Below are 16,207 nucleotides of genomic sequence, written 5' to 3'. Positions count from 1 at the left end.
AAAGTAGGTGCAAAGGCCTGAAGTATAGTAAGAACAATACATAAAACAATCAATTAAAATAGCAGCCAATAATACTAAAGAGTAGACAACCAGCAATTAAAATACAGTAGTATGTCTAGATTTAATTTTATAGGCTTCTACTAAGAAATTTGCAACACATGTAGTAATGTGGGGATTAACATATTTTTAAAAGTAGATTAGAGTTTTCCTTTCAGTAAATACATTGTGTTGGAGATATTCAGCTAAAAATTGTCTACATTGTGAGGCCAGGAAAGGACATTCTAAAATAATATGGGATATGGAATCAAGGACTCCTAATTCGCATGGACATAATCTATTTTGGAGAGGTATCTGTCTAAATCTACCAAAGAGAACTGTTGATGGGAAGGCATTTAAACGTGCCAGAGTAAAAGTCTGATGATGGAATGGGGAATTTAAAGTAAAAAAATAATGGGGTATCTTCCCATGTCGTTAGAGTATACCTAGATTGGCTGCAGAGCAAACAGGGGGAGCAGATGGGGCAAGGATTAGGAGTCTAGGCTTTGATTTTAGTCATGTAGTACTTATGTTGATTCAAGTTCATGGGCGTGGGATTGGTCCCTGTCCCACCGCTCCATTGTATATTGGTTGGACAATGTTTTGGTGTTATGTGAACAGGGCTTAAGAAGACTAGTTTATGAGACATTGACCAACTGGTCAACGTTTCTGTTCTGGAAGAAGCGGTGATGCTAATTGTCTGGGGAATACTGTAGAAACTGATTTCTATTATTTTAGGTAGTTTTTTTCAGTCGTGGCAGTTGCAAATGTCTTAGTGATTTCGCTCTAGGCACTGATAATCGAGTCGGAAATCTTAGGATCTCATTTTGTTGGAATGCTAACAAACATTAAAATGATTGAGAGAGCTAACAGTTTGTTTTGTGTGAGGAATTTGAGCAAACAGGTATGTTCTGTAAAACTAGCCTCTAAAAATGGCAATAGAGAGAATTTCCACATTAATTTGAACAGTAAAGTCGTTTGCATTTGTAATCTTCTTACTGCCTCTTTAATGAAGAGTGTTTTGTTGCGTGGTCCCCAGCTGAGGGGCAAACCTGATGCGGCAGTAGACATGTGTCTGCCACTGAAAATGGCAAGCCCATTCTCCTTCAACTGTAACATCTAGTATTGCTTGCCTTGTATATTACAACGTTCTGTGTCCCCCACCCACAACAGCTACACATTGTTGGTTGATGAGAGTGGGAAGGCACAGTGTCTTATGACTTCAGAACACAGTTTGTTCTGCTAAGGAGGCAATATGTTTTACTAAGCATTGCAGACGAGAGAAGAAGCTAGATGCATGGTGGCCATTTGTGGTGCGCTTCTCATGACGTTGGGTTTAGTACTAAGAAGAAAAACAAGGGTTACCCCATGTTCCCTTCCACTGAGTAAAGAGCAACGGTTTTGCTGCTTTGGAACGTGCCCTTGACTTGCCTCCAGACCAAGGCAAATGGAGTGGAATTTTCTACTTGTCAGCAAAAAGTCTTTTCCTGAGAGCTTGCTCTGTGAGACCTCACTGGCAAAGGAGAGTGGATTGAGCACGGGATTGGAGAGCCTCACTTCACTTTTGAGCCCCCTGCTTCTCCTGAAAAGCTGCTTTTAAAGATTGAGGTGCCCCTGGAATTGATTTTGGGGAGGGCTGCAGTGGGCAGAGGGAAATCAGTGGCAATTTTTACATTTGCCATATGCATGAGCAAAGCAAGAGTTCATACATGGGGAGTACAGTTTCCACTGATTGACTTCCTTGATTCTGTGCCATGTCCCAGGCCTCGAGGGTCCCCTGATCTTCCCACAGCAGCTCTTTGAGTGAGAGTTACAGTGGGAAGGAGGGATCAGCAAAGAACTCTCTCCTAGCTGCTGTATCTAGTAGTTGTCCCCGGGGGAGGGGGAGAGGAACAGAAAGTTGCACTTGACTTGAAAGCTATTTGTACTGTTTGGTTCAAAAAGGTCAGGAGAAACAGCGTTAAAATACTAGCTTTATCCTCCTGCATCATTTAGCACTCAGTTACTGTTGATTGACCATCTGATTATTTAGGAATACCTCCTCTAGTAGCTTTGGTAGAAAGTGTGTAGTTCAATGCCTGGTATGGTGGTGGAGAAAGGAGGGATTATCAGAATTGGTCTTTGAATGGCTAGTGGGTTCAGTGGCTTTATATGCCCCCTTCTGTTCTTCATTGGTCTCTCCTATGACAGTTGTTGGGAGGAAAGGGCAAATCACTTCCATAAAGGTACTGAATTAATTGCTTGCTTTTAATAACAGTGCACACTTCCCACAATTGTACAGCTATTTATTCCTGCAAATGTACTCTCAGCAGTGTGACTGGGGATGGTGATGAGGGAATTGTGATGTATCAATGGGGTTGTAGGTAGGGTTGCCAGCTGCAAGTTGGGAAATACCTGGAGATTTTGGGGGTGGAGCCTAAGGAGGGTGGGGTTTGGGGAGGGACTTTAATGGGGGCATAGAATCCATTTTCCAAAGCAGCTATTTTCTCCAGGCAAACTGCTGTCTGTTACCTGGAGATCAGTTATAGTAGTGGGAGATCTCCAGCTACCATCTGGAGGTTGGCAGCCCTCGTTGTAGCATGAGATAATATAAGAAACAATCCTCCCTGTCCATGTAGAAAATAAATGGAGGAAAAATGATGAGAAGTTATGGTGAATGACTCTAATACTGCCTAGAGGCATGCAGTTTTTACCGCTTGGTATCTTGTTCCTTTATATCAAGAGGGGACATGGATGGCAAAATTGTTCTTTTGGGAAAAGTAGAGCACGCTTAAGTAACTTGAGTGTATAACATGCTAAAATATTTTGGAACAGGACATCTAACTTAGTACAAAACAATTCTGTCATGTTTCCAAGGGCAGTTTTGAAAACATGGCTTTGAAAAGCATCAGTACTGAACAAGCTTCAGCCCTTGCTTACAACAGCCCTGTCTGATTTGCAGCTGGTTCCCTGGGTTTTTTGTGTGCTTTTGTGCTGTTTGAGACGGCGAGGCAAGAGTGTATATAAAAAAGAAGCAATTGTTTGTTGGTCGTGGTTTTCCCTGGGCTGCCGTTTCAATGAGCTGTTCCAGTGAGAAAACACATTAATGACGGGGTAGGCTAGTGAGGTCATTATGATGTCAGTGCAGGAGCTTGTAATCCTGCACATGCCTGCTTGTTTGGAACATTTCATGTTCAGCTGGTGGCAGAGAAGTCTCTGAGCAAAAGCTGCCCATGGCTGTCACAAGGGATGAAACCGGTAGGTGATTTTGTAAGCTGCCTTTAAAAGAGGGAAATCAGGCTGCACTCTTGTAGTGGCAGTTAGTTTGCTTGAATCTCATTAACTTAAGTGAGGTTTAACCTGTCAAACTATGTGCAGGATTACACTTTGTATTTTGCTAAAACATTGAGTGTTGTTGATAATATGCATCATTTACTTTCCAGATATACTTGCATTTTTTAAAGTGTACTGTGTTTTCTTATTTTTCTAGCTGTTGCAGCATTTTAAGGGGAACTGACTAGTTTCATTTGCCTGCTTTTCCTTTCCTCAGTTAAACACTGACGCAACCTTTTTCTTTAGAAATGAAACAACCAACCTGTCGTCTTGGTGGTGGTGGGGCTTTCTCTTTTCTTAGACTGGAAATACCTGAGACATTTCTTCTTTGGCTTTGAGCAGTTGGAGCAAGTTGTGAGACAGGCTGTATAGAGTTGTGTAATCAATCCCATAGCAATAGCATTTGTTGCCCACAGATCCAAAGGGCAGAAATAAAATGAAGCAGTGCACAGTGCAATGAGCATTTTAACTCTGCTGTGGTTTTTTTATTCCTTTACTTCCTCCAGTACTTGAAAATGGTTTGCTCCGCTGCTAATTGAGTTCAAAAGGGCTGACGTCATTTAGATTTCCTGGAATCGTGTTTCAGTTAACGGTGGCGCTGGAAAAGTTAAACTCCACAAACAAAATACACATTGACGTCAGCCACGAGTCATGCTGTGATTTAGTCAGTTCCTTTCTGCTCTAGCTAGTGCTGCTGGTGCCGTGTATAGTGTTCTTCAGTAGCCTGTGCTGTCTTTCTAGAGAAGTAGCTCTGGTTTGCGTAATTGGTTTGTTTTGATCCAAATGTCAGTCTCTTCTCTGAAGCCGTACCTAAAGATCACTGCCTCATGAGAGCTAGGAGCTGTCTAACAGACTCAAGTAAAGTTTATAATCTTTCTGATAGTGCACATGTATGTATATGGGTGTGGAGAGGATGCATGGTGAAGCTGCTCTTCATATTTTGTAGTGTCATGTCTGACTCTTCGTTTTGATAGAATTTTATGATTTCTAAGCACCTCATGTCAAGATTGATCATTCCTTATGGAAGTTTCACTTTTTGTAGGGTGGGATAGTTATTTGGGTTGTTTTTACCTGTTATTATTTATCCATTGTGGTTTAGATACTTTATAAAATTTATATCCATCTAATTGCCTTCCCCTGCTCTGTTGCTGTGGCAGAATCTGCTCAATCTAAAAGCAAACTTAACTAAGGTTGTGCAATGCAAGGGGTTTCTGGAATTCCATTTATTCACTTTAGTCCACCTTCTGCCTGCTTGGCTTGCTTCTCAAGCCCTTTTATTAAGAGGATCTGTAATAATTTGTTTGAGACGTCATTTGGTAAATATTGTATTTATAATGCTGAACTGTGCAGAAACTTTGTAATATGTTGGGCTGGAGTTGCAGGCAGAAAAATATGGTGCAAAACCTCAGACCCACCAATTTGCAATTGGTTTTAACCCCATTCAAAGACTAGAAACCAATCAGATTTTTATGCCTTCCTCTATATAGACCAACATTTCCCCCTTCTTTGTATTTGATGCTCTCCAAGCATGGTTTAGATCAATGGTAGGGTTGCCAACTCCAGGCTGTGAAACACCTGGAGATTTTGGGGGTGGAGCCTGGGGAGGGACCTCAGCAGGATATATTGCCTTAGAGTCTGCCTTCCAAAGTAGCCATTTTTTCCCAGAGGAACTGATCTTTGTTGTCTGGAAATGAGTGGTAAATCTGGGAGATCTCCAGGACCAACCTGGAAGCTGGCAACTTTAGTTGACATCATGTCACGCTTTATGATAGATTCCCAGCAACGAGGAGCATCATAGAGTAGAATTAAAAGTAAAAGAAATTAGATGTTTAAAACTTTAAAAACAGCCTTACCATATCATACCAAAGACCCCCTTTTGGCCAGCATCCTGTTTCCCACAGTGACCAGCCAGACACTCCCAGGTAGCTCCCAAGCCTGGCACAAAGGCAGCAGCCCCCTCCCTATTGTTGGCCTTCTTGCCCAAGGCTTAGCTAGAAGTGAATAACAAGCAGCATACTACCTTGACTTGAACTGCTGTGTTTGTTTGTTTGTTGTTAGCATTGGCAAGGCATCTGACCTTTAACACATAGTATCTGGCAGTGGTTTTGGGAAGCGTCTCAGCATGATTTACTTGGGCATGGGTTCCCAAAGAGAACATCCAGTGATTTTTTCCATCTTAATAGACAAAACATTCTAGCCCTTTGTGGCACTCTAACCCTAGGGCTCGCCATGGGAAAAGTGAATAGTTTAGATTTTATCTTTAACAATTGCACGGGATTAACTTTTAGTGCCTTTGCAGAACAGGCCTGGACAACTTGTGACCTACTGATCTAAACACACCTCACCTGATATATACGGTGGCCTACTGGGACTGATAAAAAACTAATATTGCTCTGGGACTGGGACTAGAAAAACAGACTAGGCAAGCATTGAGCAGGCCTCTGGGACTGGTGGACTGCCTTTTGTGTGGTGGGTCACAGGCTGTGAAGATCTGTCCCACAATGTTGTCATACAGTCTCACAAGTAACGTGGGCAGACTTTTGAATGTTTTCTGTTACTGTTTATCTTAAACAGCACCAACCTTCTGTTAAGTACTGTATATCTGCTAAAGTCTCAGCACTTCCTTACTGTTGTGGAGGCACACTACTTCTGCTAAACTGAATTCCCATGAACTAATGACTGCTAAAGAGTCTGTTAAGAAAAGATGTCCCAGGCATCACCAAGCTGCTATGTAATGGGTTTGAAGAAATATAGTTTATAACCCCATATTGGGGGACTAGATGAAGATCTGCTCCAGCACTAGAAAATTTTCTTTGTAATCTTTTCAGTTGACACAACAGGTCACAGGGTGGTTTCCCACTCTCTTGTAATGACTTACAGGGAAAGTGTGCCTGGAGTTATAGTACATTCTCAAAGTGCAGGTTTCTTAGGGTTTCTGACTTGCAGTCCCAGCTTTCCATCCTTATGAAAGGGCAGTCACAGAGCAGTCCTGTGCAGAATCACACCCTTATTTTAAGCCTTCTGCCTTCAGTGAACTTAGAAGGATGGAACTCTGTTTAGGATTAAACTGTCAAGCAGCCAGGGATAGAGACAGAGGCTCTTGGTAGTTCATTTAAAGCATGGTCAGCATTAATCCAAGTAATTTATTGCAGAGAAAAACAGTTAATGATTTTTTTGTGTCTCTCTGGAACTTATTTGTGTTCTGGTTTAAAGTCTGCAAGTCACCTTTTCAGTTATAAATTTGTGAGCTCACTGGAAACAATAACAGCACCAGCTCAAGACGTTTTGCTGTCCGACACAGCCGTTGCCTCACCTGCCTGCCTCTGCTTTCCACGTGCTGCCCCTGCTGGGGAGATGGAACAGCTAATCCTTGCTCCTTGGTCCCTCCAGCCCTCTTTAAAAACAGAATGCAAGCCACTTATGCCTGACAGGCCTTTCCTGTTGAAATCCTTCCTTTTGTGAGAGTTCAGCCATATTGATGTTACCTGTGCAACTTCAGTAACTGGCAGAGTTTTCAGAGCAATCAAAATGTTGGTGAAGCCCTTAGAAGAAAGAGGAATCGCTTTGAGATTTTAGGAAGTCAGGTTGGCTGTACGTGGCTTGTAGTGCTGCTTTTAAGGGAGGGCTGGCTCAAGGGAAACAAGGAGACTCCCAGGTAGGATGTGGGCAGGGTCAGCAGAGGCCGTGGGAGGCGGCCCATCCCACCCCAAATCTGCCACCTGGGGCAACTGTGACATCCAGATAATATGCTCCAGTTGGCCTTATGAAGTGATGAACTAAGTGCTCAGCAAATCCTTTTGATTAAGTTTCCAGTCATTGTGAGCAAGAAATATACAAAGCCATCGTTGATCCAGTAGTCTTTTAAAAACAGTTAAACTGAGACGCAGTTTTCCCAAGAGTCTCATTTAATTTTCTCAGTAAGAATTTCTAAATTCAGAGACTTTCTTGCTGGGACAGCCATGTTCCTGGAAGCCCCAGGAACTAAATGGGAATTCAGCAAACTGACTCCACCTTTGTTTTAATTCTGGTTAAATAAATTTTGTGTACTGACGTGGGGGCAAACAACAGGGGGAGGGCTATCACCTTCATGCTGCTTATGCCACTCCTGGAAGCATCTGGGTGGGCCTTGGTTGGAAACAGGGTGCTTAGCTGGATGGACCCTCAACCTGATCCAGAGACTTGAGTCCTCTGACTAGTTTTCAGCTTTCTGAAAACCCTTTCAGCAAGAAACATTAGAAAATTTTTTCCTTTACATCACTCTTGGCAAGGCAGTAGGCAATATTAACTGTGGTTTGAGTATGTGATGAGAAAATAGAAAACCCAGGTGAACGGTATCTTCAGGGGCAGAATGTTGGTGCTATTCAGTTTTGTCTGATAATGAGTGGCCGGGTGTGTCAGGAAGTGTCTCATCCTTTCCAGACTAGGGGGAGACAATGTAATATGAAGAACTTAGCATCCACCAGAGATGCCCACATCATTCCAAGCGAGTAGTTGGTTATCTAGAGTTAGATAATTATCTAGAGTTAAACGTCAGGCCTTTCTGTGGAGTCAGGCCAAACTGGAGCAAATGTACCCTGAGTGGCCATTAGTACCCTTGCTTTACTACATATTCATACAGAGCTTTGTTGACTTATGGAAAGAGAATTTTAGGGGGATGGGGTTTAGTGATAGATGTGGTCTGTTATCTCTGAAGCTTAAAAAGATTGACGGTTGATAAATGGGATTGGTACCTCTGCCAAATCTTGTTGATGCTAAAGAGAATGGAGTTTACAGAAGCACAGGGGAAGGGTTTTAGACCTTTACATCTCTACACTAGTTGGAAAATGCTGACAAAAGGATTGTTTCCCTTTAATTTTTAGCAGGGCTGCCTTTTTAGATACCTGTTTTCTATTATTAGATTAACCAATGAAAAACCTCAGTTGGTTAAAATACCTCCCAATTCATTGAGCAGTGATTTTAAAAATTCATGTTTATATATGTACTTTAAAAAGTGAGTAATAGGTTCCACCAGAACTATTGTGTTATTCATATGCAAATGTATGGAGTTCAATTGCTTAATTGTGCAAAATCATGGCTAATCAACTATGATTTTCATCTAAGATGATAGTCCTAGGTTTTCATACCCTCTTCCTCATTGCCTCCTGCCTTAGCGCAGAGTAAATCTTGTGTACTGAAAAGAGAATTTCCAGGGGCCAGGGACTCCATGCAGGACTTGAGAAATCTACTTGCCCCACCTAGAACATGTGTCACAGAATGAGAGTATGCCTTTTCTGGCATTGGTAATAGTATGAGAGAATGGGACATTACTGCAGTTAGGCTGCCTGCCTGCCACTATCTCTGCAGCACAGCTCATGGGAGACCACGCCTCATTGGGTGATGTCCTCTAACGAGGCTCAGGCCTCCATGTGGGTCCAGAGGGCCATGGCCTAAAGCTGTATCTGGGGCCTATGCAGGGTTCCACAGCAACCAGTGGGCAGGCTAAGGCAAGGCCAAACATTACTGAGTCAGTTGCTGTAGATATGCCATTCTCACAAGGCCCAGGACTTTCATAAGACCGGGGGTGGGGGGAGAGAATGTCAAGGCTGCTGGGAGTTCAGACTCTTGTAGGCAAAAGCTGAGGAGGATGACCATGGCTCACTGCCCTCCCATGTTTCTCTGCCCAAGAGTGAGAGGGAACAGCAAGAGCAATCCGAAAGGGGAGGAAGACTCGGATGAGAGAAAACTTCCCTATCTGCGGCCTCCAAAGGGGGAACTGCGGGTGGCACAGTTATCCCCTCCACCAAACACAGCGGCAGCTAAAGCAAGCTTTGCTCCAGATTTCTCACAGTGGACCAGTCTTTTTGGCTGTGAATTGTGTCCCTTCTTGTACTCACTCTGCCTACTTTTTCCAACTACAGCTGCCACTGGTGACATGCCAACTTACCAGATCCGAACTCCGACCACTGCCTTACCCCAGGGGGTTGTCATGGCAGCATCCCCAGGAACGTTGCACAGCCCACAGCAGCTAGCAGAAGAAGCAACACGCAAAAGGGAGCTACGGCTTATGAAAAATAGGTACTGTTGTTTTCACAAAAAGGAAGGCTTGGTGTTTACTTTTGGGATCAGATGGCAGGAAAAGATTGGAAGAAACCACTGCTGTTTCTGAAAACTTTTGCAGAGGGAAACGAGGAAATTGAGTTCCTGACTTATAAGCCCCTCATGCCTTTTCTTGTAGCTGCCAAGGGGAGGGACCACTGATGGTTGGTGGCTAATTATCACTTCAACCATGATAATTAAAAGCAGGGCTTTTTTGGTAGCAGGAACTCCTTTGCATATTAGGCCACATACCCCTGATGTAGCCAATCCTCCTGGAGCTTACAGTCGGCCCTGCACTGTAAGCTCTTGGAGGATTGGCTACATCAGGGGTGTGTGGCCTAATATGCAAAGGAGTTCCTGCTACCAAAAAAGCCCTGATTAAAAGCATTGTTAATTAATGTTATGTTGCATTCCTTTATCTCTCTGGTCTTTAGAGCAACTGTGGCCCAGAAGCTCATCCCAGAGCACTTAGAATGGCAGCTGATTTGAAAACAGGCATGACTACTGCCGGTGGGTCAAAATGCTGCCAACTTGTCCCAGCTGTTGCCTCTTCCATTCAGGTTTTCCCTTTTCTGCCCTATCTTTGGCTAGTCCTTGGTGATAAAGGTACAGAAGGCAAGGCTGCAACCCTGGTGACTTTAAAGAAAGCTTAAGTCTCCCAGATGCCACGGAGCCATATTCAGTTCCGCAGATCATGAAGGGTCATCCAAGCGAACTATAGTATTGTCAGTGTTATTTTCTGTTTCCTGTAGAGAGTTATCAAAGTGGCAGTTGGCAGTAGGAATTCTTGTGCATTAGGTGGGGCTTTCCCCCCTAGAAATTGTTTGACAGCAGTATAAAGTGATATTTCTTTCTTAAACACCTGTACCTTTATGGATTGCCGTGCTCAACATTAAAGGTACCTGTATAATAGAGCCATACAACATGCACATGAAATTATACATTATTCTGTTATTGCTGATGCTTCAGATGGAAATTTTATTCATGTTTGATGCCTTAAATGAAGCTTCTGTTTCTATAAAGGGAGGCAAAAGCCTTTTGTTTCAGTTTCACTCATGTCAGCTTTGTTAATTTTCCAACAGCAGGCCTCATGAAATAAATTAATACATTTTGCTGTTGACTGTGCTCTTTATGAATGGGCTTTTGTGTGATTTTTGCTTTGTCTTCTGCATTGTGGTTGGTGCTGGCTGGTGTGCAACATATACTAACCTTCCTTTTGTTACTTCCTGTGTGCTCTCTGTGGTCCCTTTATGCCCGCTGTTTATGTTAATAGACGTCGCTAGCATATGCTTTGGAAGGAAAAGTTCTGTCACTTGCAACTAACCTTGGTGTTGCTCATTTTCTTTCATGGTGTTGCTTTTTCTCATGTCTTGTGTTAAATCACTTCTCAGAGGTGTCTGTGTCTTTTAATCCAATCCGTATTATCTTCTCTCTTCAGATTAAATTCTCATGTCCACTGAGAGCCAGTTTGGTGTAGTGGTTAAGTGCGTGGCCTCTTAGTTGGGAGAACCGGGTCTGATTCCCCACTCCTCCATTTGCACCTGCTGGAATGGCCTTGGGTCAGCCACAGCTCTTCCAGAGGTTGTCCTTGAAAGGGCAGCTGCTGTGAGAGTCCTCTCAGCCCCATCCACCTCACAGGGTGTCTGTTGTGGGGGAGGAAGGTAAAGGAGATCGTGAGCTGCTCTGAGTCTCTGAGTGGAGGGCGGGATATAAATCCAATAGCATCTTCTTCTTCTTCACTGTCAGTCATACGTAACACAGCATGCACCAGTTTTTCCTCCACACTTCTCCCAATATAAATAAATAATGGAGAACATCTAAACTACTTCATGTGAGTGCCCCACTTTCCAATAGCAGTCCTGTGTTCCTTATAATGCCCCCTGCCAAGTTTAGGCATGGGGCGGAACCATGGCGCAGTGGTGGAGCATGTGCCTTTGCACGTTGAAGGTCCTATGTCCCATTCAGTCCCTGGCATCTCCAGTTAAAAGTATCAGGTAGCAGGTAATATGAAAGATCTCAGCCAGAGACCCCAAAGAGCTGCTCCGTGACTGCATAGATAATACTGACCTGGATGGACCGATGGTCTGATTGAGAATAAGGCAGTTTCACCTCAGAGTACCAGTCCATGAGGACCCATAGATTTTGCATAGTCACTTGTGTATGAGCAGAAATGCTTGCTGCTCATGCATGACCTAGGCTTTGGGGGCTTTGATCCCACCACACGCAAACACACATGTTATTAGAAGATCTGTCCAACTTTTGCACAGTCTGTGTAAATGATGGCACCAAGTTGATTGGCACATGCTTATAATTGAGCAAGTGGCAAAAGTAATATGCAACCGCTATCTATAATAGATTGTTTGTGGGGGCACGTTTCTCATCTTCAGGTAGACAAATTATAGGTGCAGATGACATATCACTAAGGCTCTGTAGGAAATTGCCCTGTTTTTGTAAGTAGCATTGCATGTGTGTTCCATTAAGGCTTCCTGTAGCTTGGCAAGTTTGCTGTGCTAGCTGTGCCAGTCTGACTGTAGTCACCCCAGTTACAGTCTCACCTCCACTGTGAAATAAGTAGACAGTCAGGAAGCCCCTGCATCTCAGCCTCATCTCTGTAGTGCAGATGGAGGAGAGGGCACTACTGCTCCTGACTACATATGGGGTTGTTGTGTGATTGCTATGATCACTTATTTTAATCGTCTTGAACACTTGAAGCTTTGAATAAAGCAATATTTTTTTAAAAAAATTAAAAATTCAAGGGCCAGTGTATATACACAATAACAGTACATACCCCTTTAAAGAATGTATTTAAAAATACTTTGCTTTCAGAGCTTTTTTTGTGCTCAGAAGTTCAAAACAACTTCTAGACTTCAGTCTGAAGAGAGAGTATAGTGCTTATCTTTGCCAATATTTAATTTTATAGCATTTTTCTGGCCTGGGCTAAGAGGCTTCAACACTGATTTAAGCAAGGTGGGTTGCCATGCTATTCCGTCTGTAGCAGTAAAAAGGAACAAGAGTCCAGCAGCACCTTAAAGACTAATGAATTTGTGGCAGAGTATGAGCTTTCATGAGTCACTGTTCACTTCTTCAGATACCTCAGACCCTGGCAAAAAAATTGTTAAACTTTAAGGTGCTACTGGACTCTTGCTCTTTTCTACTGCTACTGATTTGAGCAGTACATACAGGAGTGGAATTCTAGCAGGAGCTCCTTTGCATATTAGGCCACACCTTTCTGATGTAGCCAATCCTCCAAGAGCTTACAAGGCTCTTTTTTGTCAGCTCTTGGAGGATTGGCTACATCAGAGGTGTGTGGCCTAATATGCAAAGCAGCTCCTGCTAGAATTGCACTCCTGCGTACATAAGAAGTAGATAGTGGTGGGAGTTAGTCATACTACGCAGTTATTTTCATGCAGGTATTTTCTGTGAGTGGCTGTTCATGCACATCTGATAGGAGGGAATGCTATCGATCTTTGTTGTAATAATATATCACGCTGCATCTGCTTTATTCTTCGTCAAGTGTGTGCATTGTCTGTGGACCAGAGTGGCCTGAATCTTGTCTTGTGATCTGTTGTGTGTGTTTTTAGGACTCGTTCAGTTTATTGTGGCATTGTGATCGTCACAGGTTCTCTTATATATCCAGGCTGTTGTGGCATTGTGGCCGTCCCTGTAGTCATTTGCTTTGTGTTGGTTCCAGGGAAGCTGCTCGCGAGTGTCGCAGGAAGAAGAAGGAGTATGTCAAATGTCTTGAAAACCGGGTGGCTGTGCTTGAAAACCAAAACAAGACTCTCATTGAGGAACTGAAGGCCCTCAAAGACCTTTATTGCAATAAAGCAGAGTAATGGGCACTTGGCGGTTGGACCTTTGTGCTGTGAACGCTAATCAAGGCATGAAATGAAGCAATTCTACAGATTGTCATGTGACCCTTGAGGGGAGGGGCAGGATGTAGCCCCCTTGCGATACCCGCTTTCTTAGACGTTTTCTAAATGGTCGGGAGTTGCTCCAAAAACCAGAAACCATCACGTTCTCTGCTCTTTCATCATTGCGCATACTCTGTTCCACCCCCATGTGTCCCCCCCCCCCGGTAGCATGCCAAAAAAACCATGTGTTTTGTTTGCCCTTTGACTTCTGCTTTTTTCAGGGAAGCTGCAAAAGAATGTCGACGGCGAAAGAAGGAATACGTGAAATGTCTGGAGAGTCGTGTCGCGATGTTAGAAGTTCAGAACAAGAAACTTATAGAAGAGTTAGAAACCTTAAAAGACATTTGCTCTTCCAAGACAGACTAGTGTCAATATTGAAACTGTGAACTGGCTCTAAAGCATGTACAGATGCTTCTTCAGGCAGTGTCTAGTCAACAAGAATTATGACTTTTTCCTCTGTGTCATTTGTGTTCTCCCTCCAGTCTCTTACATTCCTGAAACACTTTTGCTGCAATTTTTATAGATTCTTGGTTGACACTTCAGGTCTTTTTCTCATCCTGAAAAGAGTCCAACGCTTCAGGCAGTGTGTGTTTTGAGTTTTCAAAATGAAACATCTGCAAGAACTGCTCTTCTGCCCAATATTTGCATTAATTTTTTTTTGTGTGTAATTTTGGTAATACCTGACATGCACCAGTATTTTATAGTGATCAAAGATAATGCATCCAACACAATAAAATGAAAACCACCCAAAGTATCTCAGGAAAGAGTTACATATATATATCTATATATATATCTATACATATATATCTATAGATATATATATTAAAAGTATGTTATGACATACATGTATTAGAATACTAGTTTACAAATGACTTTATGGCATATTTTTATATTCATCGCTTTGTGAAGAGAGTATTGTATTGCTGTCACTGAGTGCCATGGTTGAAACTAGTTTTTTAAATAGAACCATGTTGGTTAATCTCCGTAGTGTTTGCTGTTTATTTGGTGCTAAGAAGTTTTAAAAATGGAGACTACATGTTTCGCAACGTTTCTGCAGACGTGCTTCGCGTGTGTCATAAACACACACACAGTTCCATGCCTCCAGAACTGTTAAAGATCTTTTTAAAAGAGCTCTTATGAGTTCTCACTGTCTGCTACTGAAAATTAATATTCTTTTTAAAACAAAAAACTTCTGCATTGTGCTGCTGATTCCCTTTTCTTGCAGGATTAGGCCCTTCATGTCAAATGATGTGTGAAATACCCTTAAACAATGAGAGTCACTGTATGACTGTATAAAATGCTGGAAATGCCCTTGGGCAAACATGTGTGCCTTGGGTGGGAAGTGCTGTTACTGAAATGTGTTGGAGACATATATGAGCCTTGCGAAGCTTGTTTTTCTCCCTCTTTCACCAGCTGACACAAGTGGAAATCAGCTGAATATTTTTCCTTCATCTTTGTCACTGTGGTTTACAGTTGTGTGCTTCCCCCCTACTCGGCTCAGTTCAGCGTCAGGCTTCATTACTTTATTCAGTAAGTAAGAAATTCAGTGGTGTTTTGTGTTGACCTGCAGCTCTGAGAAAGAGACAGTGACACAGGGTGCATTGTGGCCTTGCAGTAACAAGAGACTGGGGTTGGGGAGGATTTCCGGTTGGGTAACAGCAATACTACTTCCTTTCTCTGTGGCAACCTCTGCAAGCATTACACAACACTTACAGTTCAACAGACTGCAGTATGATCACAGTCCGGATGACTCTGCAACCTAGTAATTTGGACTGTTTCTTTCATTGTACTGCTGGATAAGGAATAGTACAGCAGGTACACCATGTCTATTCCAAGAACAGTCCCGCAAAACGATGAACTGTGGATACGTGCAGTGATAGATCAAAGTTTATTCTTCCATTTTGAAAGGAAAAAATGCAGTAAACAATGGGTATTCTACAGGTTTGTGTAACAAGTCTTGGATCTGCTTCTAAAAGTGCTTCTAGAGATTTACAGTGCAGGTGGTTGATTGAATAACTGCAGGAGGCATCTGGCAAGAAGCAAGATTTTTGTATGCTTGTGAAGTTTTTATGCATTACTACATGTCTTATATAAGGCAGGTCGCTATTGTATCCTGTACACAGGTTGTAAATTGAAGTTGAAGCATAGCAGATTTCATGAGCCTACTCAGCACTTGTGGGCTGGATCCAGTGACTTCTTTCCAGCAGCTGGATCCAGTGATTCCCTTCTCGCAAGACTTTTTGCAACACAGAATGAGTGAAGAGTGGGCTTTGGAACGATCTAATGGGAATCTACAGGAAGGAATTGGAACCCCATGTCAATCTTAGGCATGTTATTCAATTAACTGTATTGCCTGTGTCTTCAAGTCAGAAAGATTCAAGAAATGTTCTTCCACATGTTGAAATTAATAGAGTTGGTTTAAAGTATCTTTAAAAATAAATTCTGCTGCCAAGTTCACACCTCTAGTCAGAAAAACTAACAGAGGCAGACATGGTGTGTTGGTTAGGATAAATCAAGTTGTTGTAGGGAAAAACTTGCTTAGAGGCAAGGATTTTAGGGGGAAACGTTGCTTTTCATACCTGCTGGAATTATTTTTTTAAAAAAAGATGTTTATATTTATTGCTTGCATTTTTGCAGTTTTTCCCCCGAGACCAGTCTTGGAGTTCAGCAGTTCACACATCAGTGCTTTATGTTTCACTGAAAATAGGAGCAAAGATCTTGATTGCTAAGACATTTGATATTTTATAGAAATTTAATGATTTTAATATTCAAGTACTGCAGTGTTCATCATTCCATGTAGGTTTTAACTGACCTCATGAGGTAAGTAGTTTTCATTTCAGAGAAGGTTCCCAAGCTGAAGATGGTAACAG

The 16,207-nt window shown here is 42.5% G+C and overlaps 1 protein-coding gene across 8 annotated transcripts in view; it reads left to right on the top strand.

Moving 5' to 3' along the window:
• The window catches only part of CREM (cAMP responsive element modulator), a 47,119-nt gene extending 32,803 nt beyond the window's left edge, over positions 1 to 14,316 (top strand). For 4 of the 8 annotated variants that reach the window (XM_060248127.1, XM_060248128.1, XM_060248126.1 and 1 more), the window contains 2 exons: positions 9,246 to 9,402; positions 13,115 to 14,316. In XM_060248127.1, the coding sequence (XP_060104110.1) occupies positions 9,246 to 9,402; positions 13,115 to 13,259 (302 nt within the window). In that variant the 3' untranslated portion in view covers positions 13,260 to 14,316. Of the gene's footprint in view, positions 1 to 3,083; positions 3,274 to 4,020; positions 4,207 to 9,245; positions 9,403 to 13,114 lie in introns of those variants that run through there. The other 4 variants (XM_060248131.1, XM_060248130.1, XM_060248129.1 and 1 more) reach the window with 4 other exon arrangements.
• The last annotated feature ends 1,891 nt before the right edge of the window (positions 14,317 to 16,207 follow it).

The sequence above is a fragment of the Heteronotia binoei genome, chromosome 10, assembly GCF_032191835.1.
Source record: "Heteronotia binoei isolate CCM8104 ecotype False Entrance Well chromosome 10, APGP_CSIRO_Hbin_v1, whole genome shotgun sequence".
In the NCBI taxonomy this organism is placed as follows: Eukaryota; Metazoa; Chordata; class Lepidosauria; order Squamata; family Gekkonidae; genus Heteronotia; species Heteronotia binoei.
The sequence above is the reverse complement of the archived record's forward strand: the minus strand, read 5'-3'. Positions and strand labels throughout refer to the sequence as shown.